The sequence below is a fragment of the Solanum lycopersicum genome, chromosome 12 (assembly GCF_036512215.1).
Source record: "Solanum lycopersicum chromosome 12, SLM_r2.1".
Lineage (NCBI taxonomy): Eukaryota > Viridiplantae > Streptophyta > Magnoliopsida > Solanales > Solanaceae > Solanum > Solanum lycopersicum.
The window spans coordinates 64,324,041-64,349,349 of NC_090811.1; the positions used below are offsets into that span (position 1 = coordinate 64,324,041).

The 25,309-nt window shown below is 31.9% G+C and overlaps 2 protein-coding genes across 3 annotated transcripts; both read right to left on the bottom strand.

The window, feature by feature from the left end:
• Positions 1-6,058: 6,058 nt before the first annotated feature.
• On the bottom strand, positions 6,059-10,981 carry LOC101265212 (uncharacterized). Of its 2 annotated transcripts, none has more exons than XM_010316190.4 (9): positions 10,845-10,981; positions 10,548-10,659; positions 10,420-10,441; positions 8,357-8,413; positions 8,205-8,286; positions 7,109-7,204; positions 6,891-7,015; positions 6,746-6,764; positions 6,059-6,531 (listed from the first exon to the last, which is right to left on the bottom strand). In XM_010316190.4, the coding sequence occupies exons 2-9, from the start codon at positions 10,645-10,647 to the stop codon at positions 6,262-6,264; spliced, it is 771 nt and encodes a 256-aa protein (XP_010314492.1). In that variant the 5' UTR covers positions 10,648-10,659; positions 10,845-10,981; the 3' UTR covers positions 6,059-6,261. The 2 variants fall into 2 exon arrangements, with proteins under 2 accessions (XP_010314492.1, XP_010314493.1); XM_010316191.4 differs by having other exon boundaries at positions 10,548-10,656; positions 10,845-10,971.
• A 3,625-nt stretch (positions 10,982-14,606) lies between these two features.
• PIP1-3 (aquaporin PIP1-3) lies at positions 14,607-16,599 on the bottom strand. The gene is given in 4 exon segments (NM_001287362.2): positions 14,607-14,872; positions 14,974-15,114; positions 15,372-15,667; positions 16,191-16,599. Coding segments are annotated over 4 exon segments (867 nt in total). The 5' UTR covers positions 16,522-16,599; the 3' UTR covers positions 14,607-14,773.
• Between the last annotated feature and the right edge of the window lie 8,710 nt (positions 16,600-25,309).

Genomic DNA, 25,309 nt, shown 5'->3' on the forward strand with positions numbered 1-25,309 from the left:
ACACCCATACTAGTATACATATGGAGCATATTGTTTAGAACAATATTGTAGTTTGTATTGTTTAGTTAAACATATAATACATAAATATGTTATGTGATCTAAATTTTATTGATATTTGTGTCAACTAATTCCTTAGCGGTCTCTTCCTCGAAAGATAATATTGAAGGCAAATGAGTAGAGATCTCAAATACTCAACAAGCATATGAAATAGCGTTTTACGAGCCTTCGGATGCCTTAGGGAAGCTCTCCAATACATGATAAATTTTTAAATAAATATAAATAAAAACATAACTTATATAAAATTAAACACGTAAACATACTTGTGTGGACATTGTTCCTCTCTCCCTGACCCATTTATGATTTATTCATTCATTTTAGTTGTTGGGAAATGTAACTTCTCTATTAAATCACAGTATAGGTTCCTGCAGCTTCAGAGAGTCCCCATATCTGTTTGGGGAAATTATGTGTTTCTGAATTTACATTTTTTTAGTACTTTTTTTCATATATGCATTTTAACTATTTTATAAATCTTTATTCTTTTTTTAAAAAATGTGTGTTGTTATTATAATAAAAAATAATTTTTAATAACTATATATATATATTAATAAAGAATGTTAAATATTTATTAATATTAGCTATTGATATAAATCAGTATCATTGTATACTTTAAGGACATTAAAAAGGAATACACTGATTGTTACTAAAAGATATATTTAGCTATAATTAAATTATAAAAGATTCAAATATGCTATTGAATTTTCAAAAAAGACTCATTTATGTCATCAGTTAAAAGTTTGGCTCATTTATGTCATTACTGTTAAAGAAAAAACTCATTCATGTCATTATTTTTTAACGGTGATTTTGCAAAAACCATTTTTGACACGTGATCAATTATAATTCGGTCACGTCATCAATGTTTTTAATAAAAAAAATCATAATTCTGAAGAAAAATTTTAGATAATTTTTTTAAAAAAATTCATTAAATAAATTGATGACGTAGCCAATTATAACGGTCACGCCATCAATTTTAAAAAATTTTTATTAAAAAAATTAATGACGTGGCCGAATTATAATTGGTCACGTGTAAAAACAAGGGCATGAATGAACCTTTATTTCTTTAACGGTAATGACATAAATGAGCCAATATTTTAACTGATGGCATAAATGATTTTTTTATGAAAGTTCAATGGCATATTTGAGCCTTTAATTTTAATAGCGAGCATTTCTCCTTTAATAAATTTTGCACGACCAACTATTTATTAGTAGGCAGAGGTGGAGCTAAAATTTTCAATAAAAGAGTTCAAAATCTGAAAAAATAAACACACACAGTACCCAAAGAGAGTTCAATATTTATTATATATACTGAAAAAATTATTTTAATCAATATAAAGATAATATAATTTTGCATTATAGAGAATTCGAATGAACCCTTAAACCTATATGGTGGCTCCGCCATTGTTAGGGGGGACACGAAAATACCAAACGGCACATGAGAAATTAAAAAATTCAATAATATCTATTTTGAATTGTGTACTATATATTTAAAATAATATTTCTAACAAAATTTTAATAGTATTCAAAAATTAAACTTGAAATTATCACGTAAATAATAGTCTTTACTTCACCACAACCCATACAGTAAAAGGATTGGAAAAATAATTAAGGGTAGTATAAGTTTAAAAAAAAAACCGACAATCTATATTACTTATAGCTCGTACCGTGTACGATACAACTTTCATTTACTACTATAATTAATTTTTTATTAATAGTTTTTACGCATTTAATAAAAATATATAAATAAGTAATCTTTTTAATAAAAATATGTGTTATTCATCAATATCAAATATTAATAATTTTCAAACTTTAAAATAAACTCAATTTCAATACACGCACTATTATATATATTTATTGGTGTTAAGAATATGCATTACAAAGTGATAATACATTAACGAAAAAGAGATCAACATAAATTATAGAAGAATATAATTTGCATAACTATTCTACTAACTCTTAATTTTTTTTAACAAACAATAATTGAATGTAAATTCTGGGTTCACAAGAAACTTTACCATAGTTCCATTAATATGAACATATTATCTTTAATCTATTTTTAAGAATAATATCACATTTTCTTATTTGTAAATATTTAATAATATTATTAACACATTGCTTCAATTAGGTTTAATTAACGTACTCCCTCCGTTTAAAAAAGAATGATATCCTTTCCTTTTTAGTATGTTTCAAAAAGAATGACCTCTTTTTTTTTATAACAACTTTTCACGTAGCATGTTTAAGACCACAAGATCAAAGAGCAATTTTGTACATTTGATGTAACTTTAATTTAAAATCAAAAGATTCAAATGTCTTTTTTATACTCTTCAATTTCGTACCAAGTCAAACTAGGTCATTTTTTATGAAACGATAAAGTACACAAAAGTATCTTTTTAAATAAAATAATTTTAAAATAAAACCTTCTGATATTCTTAAAATTTATATTTAGTGAGACGAATAAATAATTAAAGACAGATCGAGTACTTTTTTGTCTCCTTTTTACTAACATTTTCGACATGATTTGACTATTTGATTTATTGCACTATATGTAATTTTAAGGTTCAAAGTAGCCACGTGTTATATTACAGGTGAAATGTACAAATATTCAATTATGAAAAAAAAAAAAAAAGAATAGTTCAAATAATAAGCAAAGCTCATTTTCAAAGTTTAAAATTATAATTCGAGTCATCATAAATTAAAGTAAAAAGGGGTAGAAGAAAAAAGTCTAATAGTAAGTTCACCATTTAATTTTAATTTGATTTTTTAAAATTTATTCATTTTGAAAACAATTTCAGGCACATAATTAAAGTTATAATTCTGTGTTTGATTTTGAATATTTTTATTTTTTATTTGAAATATGGCTTTGTAGTGGTCAAAAGTATTAAAAATATTTATCAAGGTTGATTTCAAATATTCTTTTATTGATATTTGAAACATATTTTTTTTAATTGAAATTAACATTAACAAAACGTCAGATATATAATGATTTCTAAATTAATTTCTAACATATTTGACTGACAAAATCAAAGTTGAGTTATTTTTTTTTTTATGAAATTGTAACCTTAACCCTTCAATTTATTTCATTCATGATATCTTAATCTAATTTGTATCTTTTTAGGCTAAAAATAACTTAAATAAAGATGAAAAATTGCAATATATTAAGTCATGAAACTTTTATTAATCAATACCTACCTAAGCTTTTGAAAATGAATATGAAGAATAAGTGGAGGAAAAACAACTTGTAATGATCATGAGTTTACCTCAATCGAGTAGTTCAATTTTTTTTTTTAAAAAAAAAACTTGCTACAATTTAAAATCGAATCGAAATTGACAATTCAAATAGGAAAAAAGCTATTAGTTTATTGGCAATGGGTTATGAGTTTAGCATATCAATAACTATTTCAAATTTTTATTATAAAATTATTAGTTCTTAACAGTTTGAGGTTTTTTCTTAAAAGAATAATCGATAATCTGACAGTAAATTAATAGACTACATTTAAACGTTTGGTTTATAAAATTGTTGATTTAGGATTTAGTCCATACTTTTATTTTTTTTCGACTCAAAACTCTCAATTATTTAACAATGTTTCAGTATTTATTTTTGAGTAAGATGTAATCTGCCAACTCAGGTACAGTTAGCACATATATGATTTTTGGTTTTTCACCTTGTTTTTAAGTGATTTTTTTAATTTTTTTTCTTTTGTGTAAAATCTTAATGGCTAAACTGATAACAAGATCAATAATAATAATTGATAACCGACAAACAATAAGTCTATGTCTTAATGATTCTATAACAGTTTAATATGTTTACGAACCGATGAAATCCAAACTAAACCATCCGATAAGCGGCTCTACATACAATGATATACAAGTGTGAGTATTAGAATATGTTCATGTGTATGGCATGGATACATTTGTGTATCTAATGTATATCATGTATATATCAAGTGTATACATTGACATACTCACTTACATATTACATGTACTATGATATATACATTGATATTCAAGTATATTTTTTGTGGAGTGACGGTAGATGGTCGCAGAGATGCAATGTTAGTAGGTAATTTGTGGGAAGCATAAGAATAAAGAGAGAAAAAATCTCCAAAATTCATAATTTTGTGAGATTTGTTTTGAGGTTGTATATGTTTTGTAAAGAAAATATTTTGCTATATTTTGAAAGTGTAGTAATGTTATTGGTTATAAAAAAAAAATAGATTTATCTTAATAAAGTGATTGTTATACAGAGATATGACTGTAACGTATAATGCCATATTTGAAAATTTTGCCCAACATTATTTGAAATGGTAATTACTTCGTGTTGAACACATTAGAAAAAGTAGTTATCGATTCTTCGATTTTCTCCAACAAAAATAAAAATATATACAATAATATACACACAAAATACATATGATATACACATGATATATATAGTATATCACTTTATGTCATGTGTATCACTATATACAGTAACTATATACGACATACATGCAACATGCAAATGAAACATACGGGAAATCTAACTTTGTATCCTTTTTCAAACCTTTTATTTATTTATCTTCATTTTTATACAAAAGAAATTAGAAGAGATCATTTCTACGAACATATTGTATATGTCAATATATGTCATTGTATTTTATATGATTTGCAATATTAGTGTTGCCATATTTTGTGAAGTTGATAATATCGGTTTAGTCAAAAATAAGTATCATTACTTTTGCTTGTTATAATTTTTTATCCCAATAAGATATCCATGATTATATATTGTATTTGTGGAGACAAACACACATGTACCCATGGGCCTTACTTTAGCCTTTTGGTTTTGAAGGAAGTTTTGCCGGATAAATTGGATCCTGTCTATATGTGTTAGTACTTTAACTTTTTACCTAACACGTTTAAGATAATAAGATTAAAAATATTTCAATATATTTGACATATCTGTAATTCTAAATCGTAAGAATGTGTTGGGTACATAGAAAAATATTTTCTTATTTTCGTCACAAAGAATGTGTTGGGTACAGAGGAAAATATTTTCCAATTTTCTCATATTCGGTTAGTCAAAATTTTCGGAAATAGTTTTTGTTAAGGTTCTTAGAAATGAGGAAAATGACATCCTTAGTAAAGATAGGGAAAAAAAAATTTTCGCAAATGACATTTCACATTGACGGTGCCTACTCACTCTCCAAAAATTTAATATTTACCCTTATCCAATGCATGAGTAGTCAAACAAATAGTTAGGTATTGTTTTAATAATGTAATATGAAAAATCTAAAAATAAATAATAAATAAAATAAAATAAAATAAAACATTAAGAAAAACTTCTAAACAAAATAACTTGAACACATTTGTACAAATAATGTAATATACAAAATGTTAAAATCTAAAAAATATACATAAAACTAATAAAAAAAATTATAAAAATAATGTGTAACACGTAATAATAGTTAAATAAGATATCCAAACATGAAGAAGATGTAAGAACATGATAATTGTGGGATCGAATCTTAGCGAAAGTTGAATCCTAACCTGCACCTTATTGTACCCTCGCCGCTCTATTGTCATCCCTATTTTTTCGTTTCTACGACATAATAATGTCGGAAATCGTTATGACATGGTTGTGGAGTAAAGTCCCCTATCTCCTCGAACTTGGCCTTTTGGTTTTCTAAAGGGGAAAAGGCTAAAAATAAGTGGAAGATGTTGGGGTTTCACTGTGAATATTTGGTGCCTTGTAGGTTAAACTATTGATCCCTTTGATGAATCACCTTCTTCATCTTCCCGGGTTGCAGAGAAGAATCCGAACTGAGAAAAATCGAAGAGATTCTTGTCAACACCATTAGGAAGATGAAGGAAAGGGGAAAAGAAGTCAAATTCACTATTTCCCTAAATAAGTACTGCAAAAAAGAGCAATCCAATTATATCTGAATGGATTTATGAGCTTTTAACACATATAACGACACAACTATAAATTCAAACACCAAGAAAATACGGTGAACTGGACACATCACGATAGCAATTCAAATTCAAACACCAATAGAACTTTGCTGCAAGATGCAGAGGGATGTTTTCATCAGTTAAGAGAATCTACAGAAAACCTCAGCACACAAGTTCAATTACGGTTTCCATCCACCAATGAATCTATACAAAATACACACTCTGTTCATGCTACGGTAGATAAACTCATTTCCAGGTTTCTTTTAATTCCAGAAATACTCACTTCTGATAGCCAGGAGGTGGATAACCAGAGGCAGGATAGCCCGTGGGTGGATAGCCAGCAGGCGGATAGCCTGGAGCTGGGTAAGCTTGTTGTGGAGGAGCTGGATAAGCTTGTTGTGGAGGTGGTTGACCATAAGCTGGAGGAGGATATCCAACAGTTGGTGGGTAAGGCTGATCTAGTCGTGACATATGCTGCACGGGTGGCACTGCCATTGGTTGAGGACCGAACTTGCCATCTCTCTTGTCCATTTCAACCTTGTGTTGTGTCTGCATCGCTCATCAAACATAATAATTTCAGATGTAAATTATTAAATAGGAAACCTTGGAAAGCTTTCAAGCTCAGGTTGCTTGTAAGTTCCTCGATCTTTTTGATGAGTATCTTTTTAACTTCATTTTTTCCGCATAAACGTTGACAAATTATAGTTACATATCAGAGAAGCATTTCATGTTTTAATAAAGTTGAATCGAGTTTCTTGCTTACCTGCATACAGGCACAAACCCTGCAATCAAGAAAATGCAACATATTTAGGAAAGAATTTTGAGCTACTTTTAATAGAGATAAGGATTATCAAAAAACTATACATGAAGATAATGTCCAGGAATAGAGCGAATATAGAGAAGCTTACGTGCAGTAGACCATGTCAGACAAACATGACAGCAGCTGAGAAGCTTCCTGGATCTCCTCACTTCCAACAATCATAGCAACAATTGAAAATATGCAAGCAATTTGTTGGAGGCAGAACATAAAACCCTACAAAGCAGGAAGAGATGTGTTACGAAATACCTTACGGATTCACTCCAAATCCAGTAAAAGGGGGAACTTGGAGAGAGAGAGAGAGTTTACAATAATGCAATTATCACATCGCGTTGTTTGTATGTTGAACTCATCTTGCAACATGAAGCGGGTGGAAGCCACTGAATTTCCAAAGCAGAGAAAAACCTGGTAGTTTCAAAGATAGATAATCCATCACTGCATCAGAATATTAAAGCACACGAGGCAATACCAGGGAGGTTGAAGCTCAAAATGGGACATACAGTCTCAAAATACAACCCACAAAAATTATAGGCATTATATGTAGATAGATACCACAGTTAGGATAAGATAATGTTTGATATCCTATGCTGCACTCATTCAAGGTGAAAACTTAAACTTATTGGCAGCCATCAGAAAATTCTCCTATTTCTAACTCAAGAACAGTCTATGACTAACTTGAGCTTGCTTTTTAAGACAGAACGTTGTTTCCCAAGTGTGACCGGGGAACTACTGGAAGGTTGTGACTAGAATGGTCGTCCAAAAAAAGAGAAGATGTTGGTTGACTGAAGAAGAGAGGAGCAGTGCAATTCACCTGCAGAATAAAGGAACAGTGCCAATCGTCCGAGGAAAAAGGACATCAGTCGCCTAAGCGATATACTTGAGAAGAGAGGAGCAGTGCCAAACACCCAAAGAACAGTGGAGAGCACCCGTCACCAGCAAAAAGAGAAATACTAATCATCGCAAAGAGTGGGGCTGGTCACTGGAAAGAGGAGTGGCACTGGTGGGCAGAAAAAGAGGATCACAAGTTTCTGAAAGGGGAGTAAGTAAAGATCATCACAAGGTGGAGCCTGCATCAATTATCAGAGGAGAGGAGAGCACCGGAAACAACAGCACAAAGCATATAGCATATGACTGCCTACTGGTATGTGGAAGTTTGTAACTCTCTACAAAGATGTGGCGACTCTGACGCCATGCGGAAAAACTAAAGAATTAGCACGGATGTGTGGGGCTCCTCATATAAAGATTTGATCAGGTAAAGTAAAGAAAATAAACATTTTTGTACTTGAGAATATTCTTCTATTCAAATACAATTAATCAAAACAATTTTAAACTATAATTACATAAATTTTATTTATATTCTAGTAGTAAGCAACAACAAAAAAAAAGTAATCAACTTGGTGTTCACCTCAGTTGCTAAACAAAACTCAGGACAACGACTTTCTCCACAACGACCACTGCAGGGCATATAACCCGCACAGCATGTGTACCTGTGAGAAAGAAAATTTCATTATACCAAAGCTAGTACCACAAGAGACTGATGAAAGATAAATGTCATACCTTGTCATATCACCATAGAGAGCTCGTTTCCGAAGCAAATATGATGCACATGGTCCACTGCAGAGTTGAGAAGTTAGTAAGGCAAATATATAACTTACTAAAAGGAGTTATCTCTTGAAGTAAAAAGAAGAAAACACTAGTTACATAATACTCGAAATGTATAGGAAGAATCCAGTTAAAGGATACAACAACCAACAAACCCAGAATAGTCCCACAAGTGGGGTCTGGCCGTCTGGGGAGGGTGAGTGAACACAAACCTTACCCCTACCTTTATGACGTAGAGAGGTTGTTTTCCATAGACCCTCAACTCAAGAAAATCGTTTATAGAACAAGTTCCAGAGAAATGCAAGAAACAAAAGCTACAATGAAAACAATGAAGAAAGAGAAGTAGTGACAGTAATAATAGTAAGGATAACCAAAGTAAAAAACAACAGTAGTAATTTCGTCAAAAAAACAAAAAGAAGAAAAAACAACAATAGTAATACAATTGAAGAAAGTGGTGATGCTAGCAAAAAATTACTAATACTAGTAAGGGAACAGATGGGTTCTCCAGACTAGACCCTGCATCTACCTCTGAGAAAAGAGAAAACACTTGACTATCTACCAACTATATACCATAATCCTCAACCTCCATGTTAAAGAATGTTAGAAATAAATATCTTGGAATCTAATCACAATAACACATGTATTGCGGGACATACGGTGAAATTGATGATGAATCAATTTGGTGATATGATTCTCCTTTTAGTAGAATCTCTAGACTACAGCTAAATAAGAGTCATTAAATTTGTTGTGGAAAGCACAGGCAAACTGGGATTAAAAACAAATACACAAAAATCAGAGGAAAACATCCTTCACTATTTCTTGCTGTTCAGTATATTTAAAATTAAAAGTGCTCTAACTGATATCCCCTAAAGAACCAAGATATTTCCAGTAAGCAATTCCTCTTTTTGACTACAACAGCAACCCCTACCCCGTCTCCCTTCCCAAAATCCAATTTGGACTCGTGGTTCCAAATTGCACCACATTTTACAGTATCTCGCTTTAACTTTCTGCTTGATTTAACAGGACAAGCATTTGTGACTGCACAGGCAGGCAGATTGAAAGCAGAGATATAATTCAGCTACCAACCAAGTCAAGAAAACAAACAACCTTCCATTCCTTTTGGTGCAATTGGCGTAAATATCAATTGGTGCTCACTTCCTTAGCAAGTTAAAACTTGTTAGATAAGTTGGGTTTACTGAATAAATGTACATGAGACATTCAAAAAAAGGATAATCCAGATATACGTAACTACAATAAGCTGAATGTTACGCTCTTCCATATCTTCGGACATACTAGGTTAAACATTTTAATTTGCATAACAGCTCTCAATCAAACATCAAATTAAGCTTAAAAATAGAAGTGCCCTTCACTGGAACATTTGTTGTGTCTATTTTCTCTCTCTTCACTTGGTTCATATTCAATGGTGCTGGTTTGGGCTCTTTTTTTTAACAATGGTGGTAGTTTGGAGCATCATATCTGTTTTCACTTCACTTGGCGCATTATTTCGATATTGTCATTGTTCCTTTTCTCCTGAGTGTTATTTACTGCTCTCCTTTTGGTTGCCATGTCTTCTTCTCCGTATTTCCTTTTTCAAACTACTTTAAAAAGCTCTCCTTGAAGACCAAGGGTCTATCTAAAACAATCTCTCTACATCCATTAGTTAGAGTAGCAAGCAGGCAGGCCGGCCAGGTCGAAAACTAAACGGATCTAACAAAACAGGTACTACTAAACTACATCCAGATTAACTAATCAGACAGACATATACATCTAAGTAGAAAACTTCAGCTACAACTTTTTAAGCATTAAATCTTACTCAATTCTAAGGAGCACACATAAACTAAGTCAAATCACCACAGCAAAACACTCGTTCCATCCAAATCAACAATCCACACATAAAACTCTCCTATAAACTACCAAAAAAAAAATTCAGTTTCAATTCAACAATAAAGATACATTCAATAGATCAAAAATCAACAACATTACATACATCATGAAAAACAAAAAAAACACATACGTACCACCACAAAGCAAAGCAGCAATCTGCAACCAAAACAAAACAAAACAAAATGAAAAACCGTATAAGCAATACACATAATAATCTTCATCGGAATTCCATATAGACAATTTAAAGGAAGTAGAGATTTACAAGGAGTATCAGCTTGGATTGTGCTCATAAGATCAGTGTGCCAAAGGTTGCGATAATTCTGTCGAACCTGCATCTTGTTCAAATACTCTTGCGACGCCATATCTGATCTCTGCTGAAGATTTGTGAGAGAAATTGCAAATCAGAAACCCTAGATAAATCTCCTTTTTTGCTTTCAGTCAATGTAATGGGGAAAATGGAGTTTTTGCTAAGTCAATGTTAGTCGATATAAACAAAAATTGAGAGTTATACAAATTAAGCAAAAAAAGTAAAGAAAACGCTTGCGAAGTTTCCTCTTACACAGTTGGCGAAGACGTTCAAGTTGGGTTTGAAAATTGAAACCGTGGACACGACGTTCTCTTTTTTTGCTTTTAAGACGAAGAGAAGTGGGGAAGCAAGTGGCTACAAATCGAAAAAATTACTTTCTTCGTTTCAATTTATATGAGTTAATTTAATTTGATAATGATTTAAATTAAGTTATATCTCACTTTTCCATAATTAGTATAGCTAATTTTCAAATGTAAATTAAATAATATTAATTTGATATTTTAAAATAAAATTTTTAAATATTCAAAAAAATTATTTAGAAAGTAATATAACTTGCAATTTTTTTCATATAAAAAATATATTTTAACATGTTAGTCAAAATTCATACCATTTAACCTTCAAAAAATTGATAAATTACTAAGTTTTATTACAATACCTATTATTTACAATTGTAAATAACCTAATCCTAATTGTACTATATACCTAATCATAATATAATTTCTAGACGAAACATAAATTTTCTTCAGCAGTGTTGTAAACTCGTCAGTCAAATTCATTGGATCTGTACCGTTGATATGTTTCAATCGTCAGCTTCTTTCTTTATCAACACTTGTTGCAGATACGTCAGTCAGCTTACTTGGACATGTTCCAGTTGTCAATTTCCTTGTTCTTCTTCAACAAAAAGAAATCGAAGAAGTAGATATTTGTATGACTATAAATCATTTCATACCAAGAATAAAAATTGATATTTTAAAATTAAATTACTACTAAATATAAAATTATGTTATTTTATTTTAGACTGACTAAGAAAAGGTAAGTAATACATAATAGACAAACGAAATTGTACAATACTCTCTCAGGTCCATTTAAGTTATGGTCCATTTGGACATGCGAAATCATAATACTAAAGTTGGAAGCCTTTTGAAAATTTTAGGATATAAAACCATAATTTCAAATCTCATATTCAAAAACTGACTTAAAATCATAATACAAGTTTGCATGTCCAAACACAATCTTAGTATCATTTTATAAAGTTAAAGATACTATAATTTAATTAACAATTTTATTTTTATTCAATATGGAGAAGATTAATGTAGTTAAAAACAGGGGTAGTATTTAATTAAATGCAAATGCAAAGAATAAATAAAAATGATTTAGTTAAATTGTCCTTTTAGTTAATATCTTCTCAAGAAGTATATAAAAGAAAAAAATGATAAATAAAATGGACCGAAAAAGAGAGTAATAATTGAAACTCTTTATCTTTTTTTAATAAAAAAATGTTCAAATGAGAATTTCTTTCTATTTTAATTTAGTTAAACCTTTTGATACAATGTAACTATTAATAAAATAATAATGATTTTTAAGTTGGGATCTCAAATATATCATAAATTTGTGCTTTAATATATAATTTTTTAAAGTATATATTTACAATAATGCAATTACATTCATTCAAATAAATCATAATTTACAAAATTTAATCTTACCCTCCATTATTATTTTTATTGTTTAATGCCTTTTGCTTTCTTCATTTATTGTGAATGATGTTTGAATAAAGTGAACGATTGTGCAATTGGTTATTGATGAGGATGAAAGATGAACCACTTGAAGTGCTACCAAAGGTCCAAGAATCAAACTTGAAGGCAATTTGCAATTAATATCTATTTTGACTTTGATAAAATCAAATTCAAATCCGTCAATTTATTTAAATTTGGACTAAATATTGATATATTTATTTTTTATCTTATTTATTATTTCCTATGAAATATATCTAATCAGATATGAACAAATAAACATAGACAGAAGGAGCAACAGTTTTAAATAGCTATTATAATTAGTTAAGTTGACAATTAGTTGGATTAGCTGGATTTTGGGTTATAGAATATTTAGACAAATTTTGAGAATTGTTCCCTTGTATCTCGTTTTGAATGTCTACTGCATCGGTGAGAAGGTTTGAGAGATCGATCATAGTGAGTTTGAAAAGGAATAGGGATGGATCACAAAAGTATTGAAGTGGGGTGATTTAGGTGTGCTAACCGCATACATACTTTTGATAGAAGGACATGGAGATTAAGAATTAGAACAATAGGTTAATTAGATAGCGAGATGTAGGGGTGACAAAATCAAATTCAACCCTCAAACTTGACCCAATCCATTTAGATTTGGATTGGTTATTGACCCACTGATTTATTAGCTCAATCAGTTTCAATCCTTTAAAAATTGACCTGATATTGATTTTTGAGGAATCTTGTCAAATTATATTAATATATTATATGTAGTTATAATAAATGATAATAATAATAATTTATTTGGTAATAAAAGCTTATAGCAAATAAAACTATTAAAACTTAGTAAAAATTAGGAGGGTGTTATGACCTGTTACCTAATCCGTTTCAACCTAACTCATTTCGGCTCAAACAAATTTGGGTTCGGTTGGATCTTGACCCATTTATTGTCTTGACTCATTTTCATCCTCCTCAATTTTAACCCAATTCACCCAATTGCCACCCGTAGTCAGATGTATTTCTTTTTCTACGTATTATTTTCTCCGCTCATTTTATATGTCATATTTTTACTTTGCACTTGAATTAAAAAAATTATGTAATTTTACCTTTCTACCCTTATTTAAGTTTTTTGAAACTCAACTTTTCAATTAATGAATATGAATTACATTGTTTTGATTAATTAATACAATCAATGTACATGATTCATTTACTTAACTTTTCTAAGTTGGTCAAAATGTATGTTTGAACGCTAATAACTCACCAGAGTAAAAAAGAACAATATGCTAATTTATGCATTGATTTTATAAAATAACAAGTACTATGGATCAACTATTTATAAAAAGAAAGGGAAAAAAGACAAATATACCCCCGAACTATCGTAAATGGTATGCATATATCCTCCGTCATTCTTTTAGGACATTGGTGTCCCTGGCGTATATGCCTTTCACTCTAATGAAGCGGCAGGGGCACCATCGTCCCAAAGTATGACGGCAGGGGCACCAATGTCCCAAAAATATGACAGCAGAGGCACCTATGTCCCAAAAGTATGACGACAGGGGCACCTATGTCCCAAAAGTATGACGGCAGGGGTACCAATGTCTCAAAAGTATGACGGCAGGGGTACCAATGTCTCAAAAGTATGACGAAGGATATTTGCATACCATTTACAATAGTTCGAAAATATATCTGTATTTCTTCCCAAAAAGAAATGACATGTAAAATGAGACGGAGAGAATAGTATTATTCTTATTTTTCATTAATTTAGGTTTCTATTACTATTATATTACTTTTGTTTTTGTTGCTACTGCCTCGATAAGCTGGTTTGCGTGTAAAGTTACACTGAATTTCTCGTCGTCGTTTTTCTGGGTTCTAGTAATTCTCAAAACTTAAATTATACGAAAAGAAGTTTCAAACGTTTGAAGTTGTCATTGCATAAGAATTGGTGGGGAGAAGAAAACTAGAGCTTAGAAAGGAATGGGAAATTGAGATGATCACTCAACTCTAGTTAATACATACTCTCTCGTCGTATTATTTTACGTGACACTATTCGAATTTCGAAATTCAAATAAATTTATTTTTTATCATAAAGCTTATTTTATAGATGTTTTAAACTTTTTAACTTATCAATTTATTGTGATACATAGTTCTTTTTACGTAGTTTTTAAATATATAAATTTTATTTTTTTTAAAAAAAATAAAGATTTCATTTGCAAATTCTTGATTGAAAATACGCTTAATTTGTTTAACTCTCGAAAAATGAAAAGTAACGAGTAAATTGAGACAGGGAGAGTGGTTTATAAGAATCTTTCACTTGATTTGGAGAAAGAAAACTTTAGATACAAACATTAAACCTGATCAAATTTACACACATAATTAACATCTGAGAAAAAGTAGAAAATAACACAAAAAACAACAGCACCAGACAGGGAAAATGAAAAGATAAAAGGTCTCTTCAACTCTTCAAGACCTGCTGCTCTTGAATGGAATAGCTCTGATGATTATCTGATGGTAAACTGCAGCAAGAGCTGCTCCAATGAATGGTCCAACCCAGAAAATCCACTGAAAATTATCGCGAAAAAACAACACTTTTTTAGTTTTAAGACATCACACAACAACAAATTTGTCATCTCGACGTGTGCTTCTAAGTTTAAAAGACTTACGTGGTCATCCCATGCCTCGTCTTTGTTAAAGATGATAGCAGCTCCAAGACTCCTTGCGGGGTTGATACCAGTTCCGGTGATTGGAATGGTAGCCAAATGAACCAAGAACACCGCGAATCCAATTGGAAGAGGTGCCAAAATCTGTCATTAACAAAAATTGTATATTATGATTCCTCATACACAAAATCTATGTTGCTCAGACTCTTCACAAATGCCAATAGATGCTCGTCGTTTACAAAGAATCCCCGACACATAACACAGAAAGCGAATCTAGTCAAAAGTTCAAATCATTTTATCCTCATTTTTTACCTCCTAATGTAAAAAATCAAAGCTTTGATCCAAAAAAGTACTCTACCACTACTAAAGCTAATGTTATTGATAGGACAAGCAACACTTACAGGAACATGTGAGTCTCTAGCACTTCTTTTGGCATCAGTGGCAGAGAAAACAGTGTAAACAAGGACAAAAGTACCAATAATCTCAGCACCAAGTCCATCACCTTTGGTGTAACCAGGATTAACAACATTAGCACCACCACCAAGTCTCTCATAGGGTCCAACCATAAAACCCTTCACAACACCAGCACCACAGATAGCACCAAGACACTGCATCACTATATAAAACACTGCCCTTGTTAATGACAACTTCCTTGCCAAGAACAAACCAAATGTCACAGCTGGATTAATGTGTCCTCCTGTTTCAGTACAAATTTAAAGACTCAGTACATCAGTACATGTTAAAAAAATCACACTCAACCTAATTCAACCCCAAAAGCTAGCTCACGACGGGAGAGACTCATCAACAGTTAAACAATTCACACAAAAAGGTTGTCGAGTATCAATCGAAAACAGCCTCTCTAAGATAGGGGTAACTGCATACATCTTAACCACTTCAGACTCTCACTACAGGAAAAATGTGAACTACATGGTGATTTTCCCAGGGATTAGTACGAGAATCCGCAGAAAACTTATTTTTCAGAGAAAACCCCGTATAATTCACACTTTTCTTATAGTGTGGAATGACACTAAGTTTATTGTTTTTATATAGTCAAACTACTAAAAGAAACAAATTAAAGCAAAGGGGTTTGAGGGTATTGTAATAGATCCATAAAAACAGTCCCCAAATGAAAATCAGTGAGAACAAACATAAAAAGATTACAACTTTACAGTACCATGAGCAAAAAGACAAGATTTTTAAACAAGAATTAAGTAACTAACCTGAGATACCAGCAGTACAGTAAACCAAAGCAAAGATCATACCACCAAAAGCCCAAGCAACTCCTTGAACACCCACAGAAGAACACAAACTATCAGACCTTTTAAGCCCCATAACAGTCAAGATTGTTATGTACAAAAACAAGAAAGTAGCCATAAACTCAGCAATTCCAGCTCTGTAAAAAGACCATGATGACAATTCCCCTGGTTCAAACAGAGGAGCTGGTGGTGGCTCTTTGTAATCCTTGTCTGTTTGAGCTGCTGTCCCCAATGGCTGAGTTTCTCTGTACTTGTTTGCTCCAAGATTAACATCTTCTTCTTTGTTCTCTGCCATTTTTTTTTCTTCACTCACTTTTTTCTCTGTGTGTATATTATTGAGTGCTCAATGGAATCCAAGAAAAGGAAGTAAGGTGATGAGACAAGGATAAGGTTTGTCTTATTTTATAGTGGAGAACACATCATTAAACCAATATAAAATATGGTACAAAATTTTTTTTTCTTCTTTCACTTAGTTGTATAATAATTTGTTTTAGTTGTTATAATCTTTTTTGTAAGGTTGATGGATTTGTTAATGACAAATTATGAAGTCTACTACATAGTGAACTGAAAATATCTCTCAATTTAACATAAATTATTAATTTATTTTTGAATAACTAAAATACCTCTCTACACAATTTATTATATTAAAATTTATCTACGGATCGATTACATGATATGTTTGTAGGAGTATAAAAATCTTAATGAAAAGTAAAGAAAAATATTAAAAATACTTTTAAATTTGACGAGAGTTTGTGAATGTATTTACTCATGTTACAAGATTAGAAGTGTATAGCTAATTTTTAAGGTTGCCACTAATTTAAGGATGAAGCTAAAAGTCGCACCGAATTTAGATGTGTTTTCAATACATTGTTTTTGATAAAGAAAGAAAAGAAGGCTTTGGATTATGAAAGTCTCTATTCAAGGGGCGATCTAGTAATTAATGAAGTGATCAGTTGAGAATTCTACTCAAATTTTAATAGAAACAAATATTTTATTAATATTTATTCTACTTTTAATGAACAGAATTAACTAATACATCAGTTATTAATATAAAATAATAGATACTTTATAAAATTAATTGAGGCGTATAAAAGCTCATCGAAAGATCATCACTGTAAAAAATAATAATCATGAAAGTTAGGTATGCTTCACAATGTTTTCTATGGTTTAATTAGTTGTCCTTATCGTCTACAGAGTGTCACATAATTTATTTCTTGAAAAAAACACATACTCTTCCATTTGATTTGCTGGTTGGGCCCAACTTAATTATTACCTAATCTTCAAATAGTTGCAACAAAGGCCAGCTAAGCAAAACTTTGAAATTTTTATTGCCATAAAAAATGATTTCTTTTTATTATTACACTATTAGTATAAAGTAATTAGAGACTATTCCACCACTTCTTTAAAATCATAAGAGATCGTTTAATTGATAAACAAGTTATAACAAAATTAAAATTATGATCCATGAATCTCAATAAGGAGATTGATTAATGATGAATTATTTTTTAACGTCCTTACTATAAGGGCGATTTAAGTAAAGATTGACAAGTTTTTAAAAATAAGATGCATATGACATTTTAGAAGAATTTCACAACGGAATGAAAAAGGCAAGTGTAGAGCTTTATAAGCCATAACTCAGTTTATGTAATACACACAACTTTTGGGCTCAATGTGGCCTAGACAAAAGGTAAATTAATATGGACCTAGGTTTAAAGTGGACGGTACGTATCATGAACTTAGATTATAAAAAATATGATTCCAAAATGTGTATATTGCTAGCACGATGGTGGGACAAACCTCAATGAGGACATTGAGTTTCTAAAAGGGGAGTTTATGTGATGTTCCTAATAGAAGCGTCTGACGAAGGTGGGTCAAGCATGACTAACAGACTTTTAGATTTATAAGTTTTTGATGATCTTATCAACATAACATCTTAGCGAATTCCATATTGAATTGGAAGAGAAAAATAAAGAGCTTTATAAGTCATATATTAAGTTCATATGGTACACAATTTTGGAGCTCGATGTGGAGATAAATGTTTCCAACCTGTGTTATAAAATCAGAAATTACTGGTTCTAATAAATCATTCAGAAACACAAAGTAACTGAGAATTTTTATAACCAGTAAATAAGATGAACAGAAGTTTATTTGTAAAAAATAATTTAATCTGTAAAAAACGTACCAGAATCTGGAATACTCTTATTGAAAATTTAGGAAGAAAATCAAGTCCACTGAATTCACAGTGTCCCCTTAAGGAAATTATTCCCCTCTAGTATCCGAGGTTTGATTTGGAATATAACCTCCCAGGGTAAAATGATTTTAATCAGTAGAGTATAGATACCAAAAACTCTACTGTCAGCGAATCAATCCACAGCAGGAAAGTACACGAAGAAATATATGTTTTTAAGAAGAAGGAAGATCAGAAAAAATTCGTAGGAAATATTCTGAAGACTGAATGATATTTATAGGCAAGAAGAATATATTCTGAAAGGTTGCAACCCTTTCAGAATTAACACGACCATTAATGAAAGGTTGCAAGCTTTCAAATGGTATTGACTGTTCCTGAAAGTTGCAACCTTTCAGAACAGTCATGGCGGGAAATTTTGAATATAACGGAATTTAAAACGGGTCATTCGCGCGGATCCGAGTCGGGTCGGGTTAACTAAAAAGTTGAAAACATTTCGGTTAAGTTCTGTTATCAACTAATTTATTGAAAATAATTTTTGGCCATTTAAAATTAATTAATAAATAATTAAAATAAATTTTGTCCAAAAAATTATCTCTCGATCATTTGCCAAAGCCGAAGCGAGCGACGACGACGGCGCGAGGGGGGTCCCTCTTTCCAACCCTTTTAACAATTAATAGGAGTGTTTATTTATTTAAACTCTCCTATTTTCCTTTCCATTACCGATGAGGGACTATTGCCTTTTTCAATAAAGCATTAGAGGACTTTTCAAGTTCTAAACCTTTCAAATTCCTCTCCTTCCCTCTATTTCCCATCAATTCTTGCTACATACCCAACAATCCCCCACATTGATGGGGAATAGTTATAAAATAGGAATGCACGGACAATTGTGTACTTTACAAGCAAGGATTAATTGCATCTGGATAAGTAGGTTTCCCCTTGGACTTTCCATAGTGAACATATGTCGGATATACTCGGTCAATCGGTAGATGTGATATCTTTGAACCGTCGAACTTTGGTGTATACCTAGACAACCATATGTCACACAATTAACCCTTTACTGTTTATGATTCTTACGGTTGTGTTCGTTTCAGCCATGAACACCTCCTGGTTTCATGAGTGTATAAAGAATAGGCTTTTGACATAAATTCTCTTTGAAGCGACTTCCACTTCACACTCACATAGGTGATTTCTAACCGTGTCATCTCGTAGATACACTATTTGGTCAAATCTACCAAACTTAGCAAATCATTAAAAAATTTAAGCTTTATTACCTCATTAACAAGCCTTAAAGTCTTAACCTTTTCCGGAACATTGTCTTCATCATGAGAATGGATTGAGTTATTTGACAATGTCGAACCGTCAGCCACAACTTTGTTTTTCTCCTTGAATCTAGTTCTTAGGATCTCCAGTCTGCTAGATAGAGTTACCGTCATGCTGACTTGTCCTAAGCCGTAAACCCATTCCCTTAGATGATCTTTCAACTGCCTCTCTCACTAGGCCTTTCATTAGTGGATCTGACACATTATCGCTTGACTTTACATAGTCAATTGTGATAATTCCACTAGAGAGCAGTTGTCTTATGGTGTTATGTCTATGTCGTATATGACGAGATTTCCCGTTGTACATAACGCTCCCTGCCCTACCTATTGCTGCTTGACTATCGCAATGTATGCAAATTGGTCTGACAGGTTTGGGCAAAAATGGAATATCCTCTAGGAAATTCCGGAGCCATTCTGCTTCTTCACCAGCCTTATCCAAAGCAATGAATTCAGATTCCATTATGGAGCGAGCAATACATGTCTGTTTGGAAGATTTCCAAGAGACAGCTCCTCCACCAAGTATGAATACATAACCACTCGTGCATTTTACATCATTTGACCCGGTGATCCAATTTGCATCACTATATCCTTCAATCACAGCAGGATATTTATTATAATGCAAAGCATAATGTTGTGTCCATTTTAGATAACCCAACACACGTTTCATAGCCATCCAGTGAGTTTGATTCGGATTACTAGTGTACCGACTCAGTTTACTAATAGCACATGCTATATCTGGTCGTGTGCAATTCATAATATACATCAAACTTCCCAACACTCTGGCATATTCCAATTGAGAGTCACTTTGACCTTCATTCTTTTTAAATGTACAACTTAAATCAATTGGAGTTTTGACTACATTGAAATTCAAGTAATTGAACTTATCCAATATTTTTTCAATATAATGAGATTGAGATAATGCTAGTCCCTGGGGAGTTTTGATAATCCTGACCCCTAAGATCAAATCAGCAACTCCTAAGTCTTTCATATCGAACTTGTTGGACAACATGCGCTTAGTAGCATTTATATCATCAATTTCTTTACTCATTATTAACATGTCATCAACATACAAACAAACAATGACTTCATGATTAATAACATTTTTGATGTAAACACATTTATCACATTCGTTAATCTTGAATCTATTTGCCAACATTACTTGATCAAATTTAGCATGTCATTGTTTGGGTGCTTGCTTGAGTCCATAAAGTGACTTCACAAGTCTGCATACTTTCTTTTCTTTACCAGGAACTATAAACCCTTCAGGTTGTTCCATGTAAATTTCTTCCTCTAACTCTCCATTTAAGAAGGCTGTCTTTACATCCATTTGGTGGATTTTAAGATCATGCACTGCTGCAAGTGCTATTAACATTCTAATTGATGTTATCCTTGTTACTGGAGAATATGTGTCAAAGTAGTCCAGACCTTTCTTTTGTCTGTACCCTTTGACTACCAGTCTTGCCTTATATTTGTCAATAGTCCCATCAGGTTTCATTTTCCTTTTAAAGATCCATTTTGATCCTAAAGGTTTATTTCCTGGAGGAAGATCAGTCAATTCCCAAGTGTGATTGCTTAAATTGATTCAATCTCACTATTGACTGCTTCTTTCCAATAAGTTGACTCTGACGAAGACATAGCTGCTTTAAATGTTTGAGGCTCATTTTCAAGCAATAGTGCTACAAAATCTGGTCCGAAAGAAACAGATTTTCGTTGTCGAGTACTTCGCCTAGGTTCCTCACTAGTTAGAATATTTTCCATTGATTCTTCTCGTGGTCGTTTAGATCTTTCACTTGTTGACTCACTTTCAGTTTTATACGGATAAATGTTTTCAAAAAACTCTACATTATCTGATTCAATTATCGTATTAACATGAATCTCAGGATTATCAGATTTGTGAACCAAAAATCGACAGGCTTTACTATTCACATCATATCCAATAAAGACACAATCTATTGTTTTGGGTCCAATTTTAACCCTCTTCGGTAAAGGAACCTCTACCTTGGCTAAATACCCCCACACTTTAAAATATTTCAAGTTGGATTTTCTTCCTTTCCACAACTCATATGGAATTGATTGTGTTTTTCGATGGGATACTCTATTGAGTATTTTATTAGCTGTAAGAATGGCTTCCCCCCAAAGATTTCGCGGTGAACCAGAATTGATCATTAAGGCATTCATCATTTCCTTTAATGTTCTATTCTTCCGTTCTGTCAAACCATTTGACTGTGGTGTATAAGGTGCAGTAGTTTGATGAATAATACCATATTCCAAACATATCTCTGCAAACGGAGATTCATATTCTCCACCCCTATCACTCCGAATCATTTTTATCTTTAGATTCAATTGGTTTTCCACTTCATTTTTGTATTGCTTAAATGCATCAATTGCTTCATCCTTACTATTAAGCAAGTATACATAACAAAATCGAGTGCAGTCATGAATAAAAGTTATAAAGTACTTTTTTCCACCACGAGATGGTGTTGACTTCATATCGCATATATCTGTGTGAATTAAGTCTAAAGTTTTAAAATTTCTTTCAACAGACTTGTAAGGATGTTTAACAAACTTACTTTCCACACAAATTTCACATTTCGACTTATCGCATTTAAAATCAGGCAATACTTCTAAATTAACCAATTTTCGCAAGGCTTTGTAATTTACATGTCCCAAACGGGCATGCCATAAATCACTTAACTCCAATAAGTAAACAGAAGCAGAATTTTTATTGATACTGTCAATAACCATTACATTTAGTTTGAAAAGACCCTCATTGAGATAGTCCTTTCCTATGAACATTTCATTCTTACTTATTACACCTTTATCACTAACTAGGACACACTTAAATCCGTTCTTAACGAGTAGTGCAACAGAAACTAAATTCTTCCTAATAGTAGGGATATGCAGAACATTGTTTAAAGTCAACACTTTGCCGGATGTCATTTTCAACATTACTTTGCCAGTTCCTGCAATCCTTGCTGTTGCTGTGTTTCCCATGAATAAATCTTCATCGTACTCAGCAGGAGTGTATGTTGCAAAGGCTTCTTTTGCAGAGGCAAATATGTCTAGTGGCACCTGAGTCGAGAAACCACTCCTTGGGATTTCCAACTAAGTTACACTCCGATATCATTGCACACAAGTCATCTGCATCTTTCATTTTTTCCACGATGTTTGCTTGATTTTTGCCTTTGCCTTTGTTTTTGTCCTTTCTTGGAGCATGACAATCAGAAGATCTATGACCAGCCTTGCCACAATTATAACAGTTGCCTTTGAATTTCTTCTTGGCCTGTTCTGACTTCTGCCCATTGGACTTCTTTCTCTTTTTGTCTTTGGTAGGAGCTTCTTCAACAATATTAACTCCAATGATTGTTGAACTCTTATGCGACTTCTTTTCGGCATTTCTGTTATCTTCCTCAATCTTGAGCCGAATCACAAGATCTTCAAGCTTCATTTCTTTACGCTTGTGCTTTAGATAATTCTTGAAATCATTCCACGAAGGAGGCAACTTCTCGATCATTGCAGCCACTTGAAAAGCTTCATTTACTACCATATCTTCAGCAATCAGATCATGGAGAATAAGTTGAAGTTCCTGCACTTGTGATCCAACAGTTTTACTATCTGTCATTTTATAGTCTAAAAACTTTGTGACCACAAACTTTTTCAAGCATGCATCTTCTGTCTTATATTTCTTCTCAAGTGCATTCCACAACTCTTTTGAAGTTGTTATTGCACTATAGACATTATATAAGTCATCCTCTAAAGCACTCAAAATGTAACCTTTACATAGGAAGTCTGACTATTTCCATGCTTCAACAATCAAAAAATTTTCCCTGTCTGGCATATCATCAGCAGGAACTGGAGTATCTTCACTTGTAAATTTCTGCAGACCAAGAGTGGTAAGCCAGAAAAATACTCGTTGCTGCCATCCTTTAAAATTCACACCGGTAAATTTACCCGGTTTCTCTGCTTGTGATACAAGAGGTCGGGTTGGTGCAGCAACAACCACTATAACACCAGTGTTTTTCATTTCTGATAAACAAAATTGATACAATATAAGTAAGCAATAAAAATATAATTGCAGACTTAAAGGAGTATAAAATCACAAAGATTTTTGTCTCCACCAGAAACACAGATTTAGTAATTTCCTTAAGATTGTTTCCAACCTGTGTTATAAAATCAGAAATTACTGGTTCTAATAAATCATTCAGAAACACAAAGTAACTGAGAATTTTTATAACCAGTAAATAAGATGAACAGAAGTTTATTTGTAAAAAATAATTTAATCTGTAAAAAACGTACCAGAATCTGGAATACTCTTATTGAAAATTTAGGAAGAAAATCAAGTCCACTGAATTCACAGTGTCCCCTTAAGGAAATTATTCCCCTCTAGTATCCGAGGTTTGATTTGGAATATAACCTCCCAGGGTAAAATGATTTTAATCAGTAGAGTATAGATACCAAAAACTCTACTGTCAGCGAATCAATCCACAGCAGGAAAGTACACGAAGAAATATATGTTTTTAAGAAGAAGGAAGATCAGAAAAAATTCGTAGGAAATATTCTGAAGACTGAATGATATTTATAGGCAAGAAGAATATATTCTGAAAGGTTGCAACCCTTTCAGAATTAACACGACCATTAATGAAAGGTTGCAAGCTTTCAAATGGTATTGACTGTTCCTGAAAGTTGCAACCTTTCAGAACAGTCATGGCGGGAAATTTTGAATATAACGGAATTTAAAACGGGTCATTCGCGCGGATCCGAGTCGGGTCGGGTTAACTAAAAAGTTGAAAACATTTCGGTTAAGTTCTGTTATCAACTAATTTATTGAAAATAATTTTTGGCCATTTAAAATTAATTAATAAATAATTAAAATAAATTTTGTCCAAAAAATTATCTCTCGATCATTTGCCAAAGCCAAAGCCAGCGACGACGACGGCGCGAGGGGTGTCCCTCTTTCCAACCCTTTTAACAATTAATAGGAGTGTTTATTTATTTAAACTGTCCTATTTCCTTTCCATTACCGATGAGGGACTATTGCCTTTTTCAATAAAGCATTAGAGAACTTTTCAAGTTCCCAACCTTTCAAGTTCTAAACCTTTCAAATTCCTCTTCTTCCCTCTATTTCCCATCAATTCTTGCTACATACCCAACAATAAATTCATACTAGCGCTGACTTAAATCAAACTATACGTGTCATAAACTTCGATCGTAATATATTTTCTTGGTATTCTTTGCTGATAAATTGGTTTGGTTATATATTATATATTCCTTTTATTATATTATCTCAAATTGTTATCTACTATCGAGTTTGATATAAACATGATAAATACTTTTAAATTGCTTATTCCGTTAATTAAAAAATTCTATTAAACATGAAATGATTTATATATAGCTATACAATTTTATTTCAAATAATTTATTGTGACTAAAAGAGTTCTATTGCTACAATAACTTTTATCACTTAGACAACAACTAACTACAAAAATCTATACAATAATTTTCTAGTTATTTAGGTGATTATTACCACCACTATAAATAATTACAACAAAATTGAGAAATTAACATTGCCATATCAA

Bases quoted from the DNA above. Each gene is read 5' to 3' on its own strand.
- LOC101265212 (XM_010316190.4), bottom strand. From the start codon at position 10,647: ATGGCGTCGCAAGAGTATTTGAACAAGATGCAGGTTCGACAGAATTAT. The intron at 8,287-8,356 runs GTATGACATTTA...TCTTTCTCACAG, and splicing joins CTCTATGGTGATATGACAAG to GTACACATGCTGTGCGGGTT. The intron at 7,016-7,108 runs GTAAACTCTCTC...CCTGCTTTGTAG, and splicing joins GATGTGATAATTGCATTATT to GGTTTTATGTTCTGCCTCCA.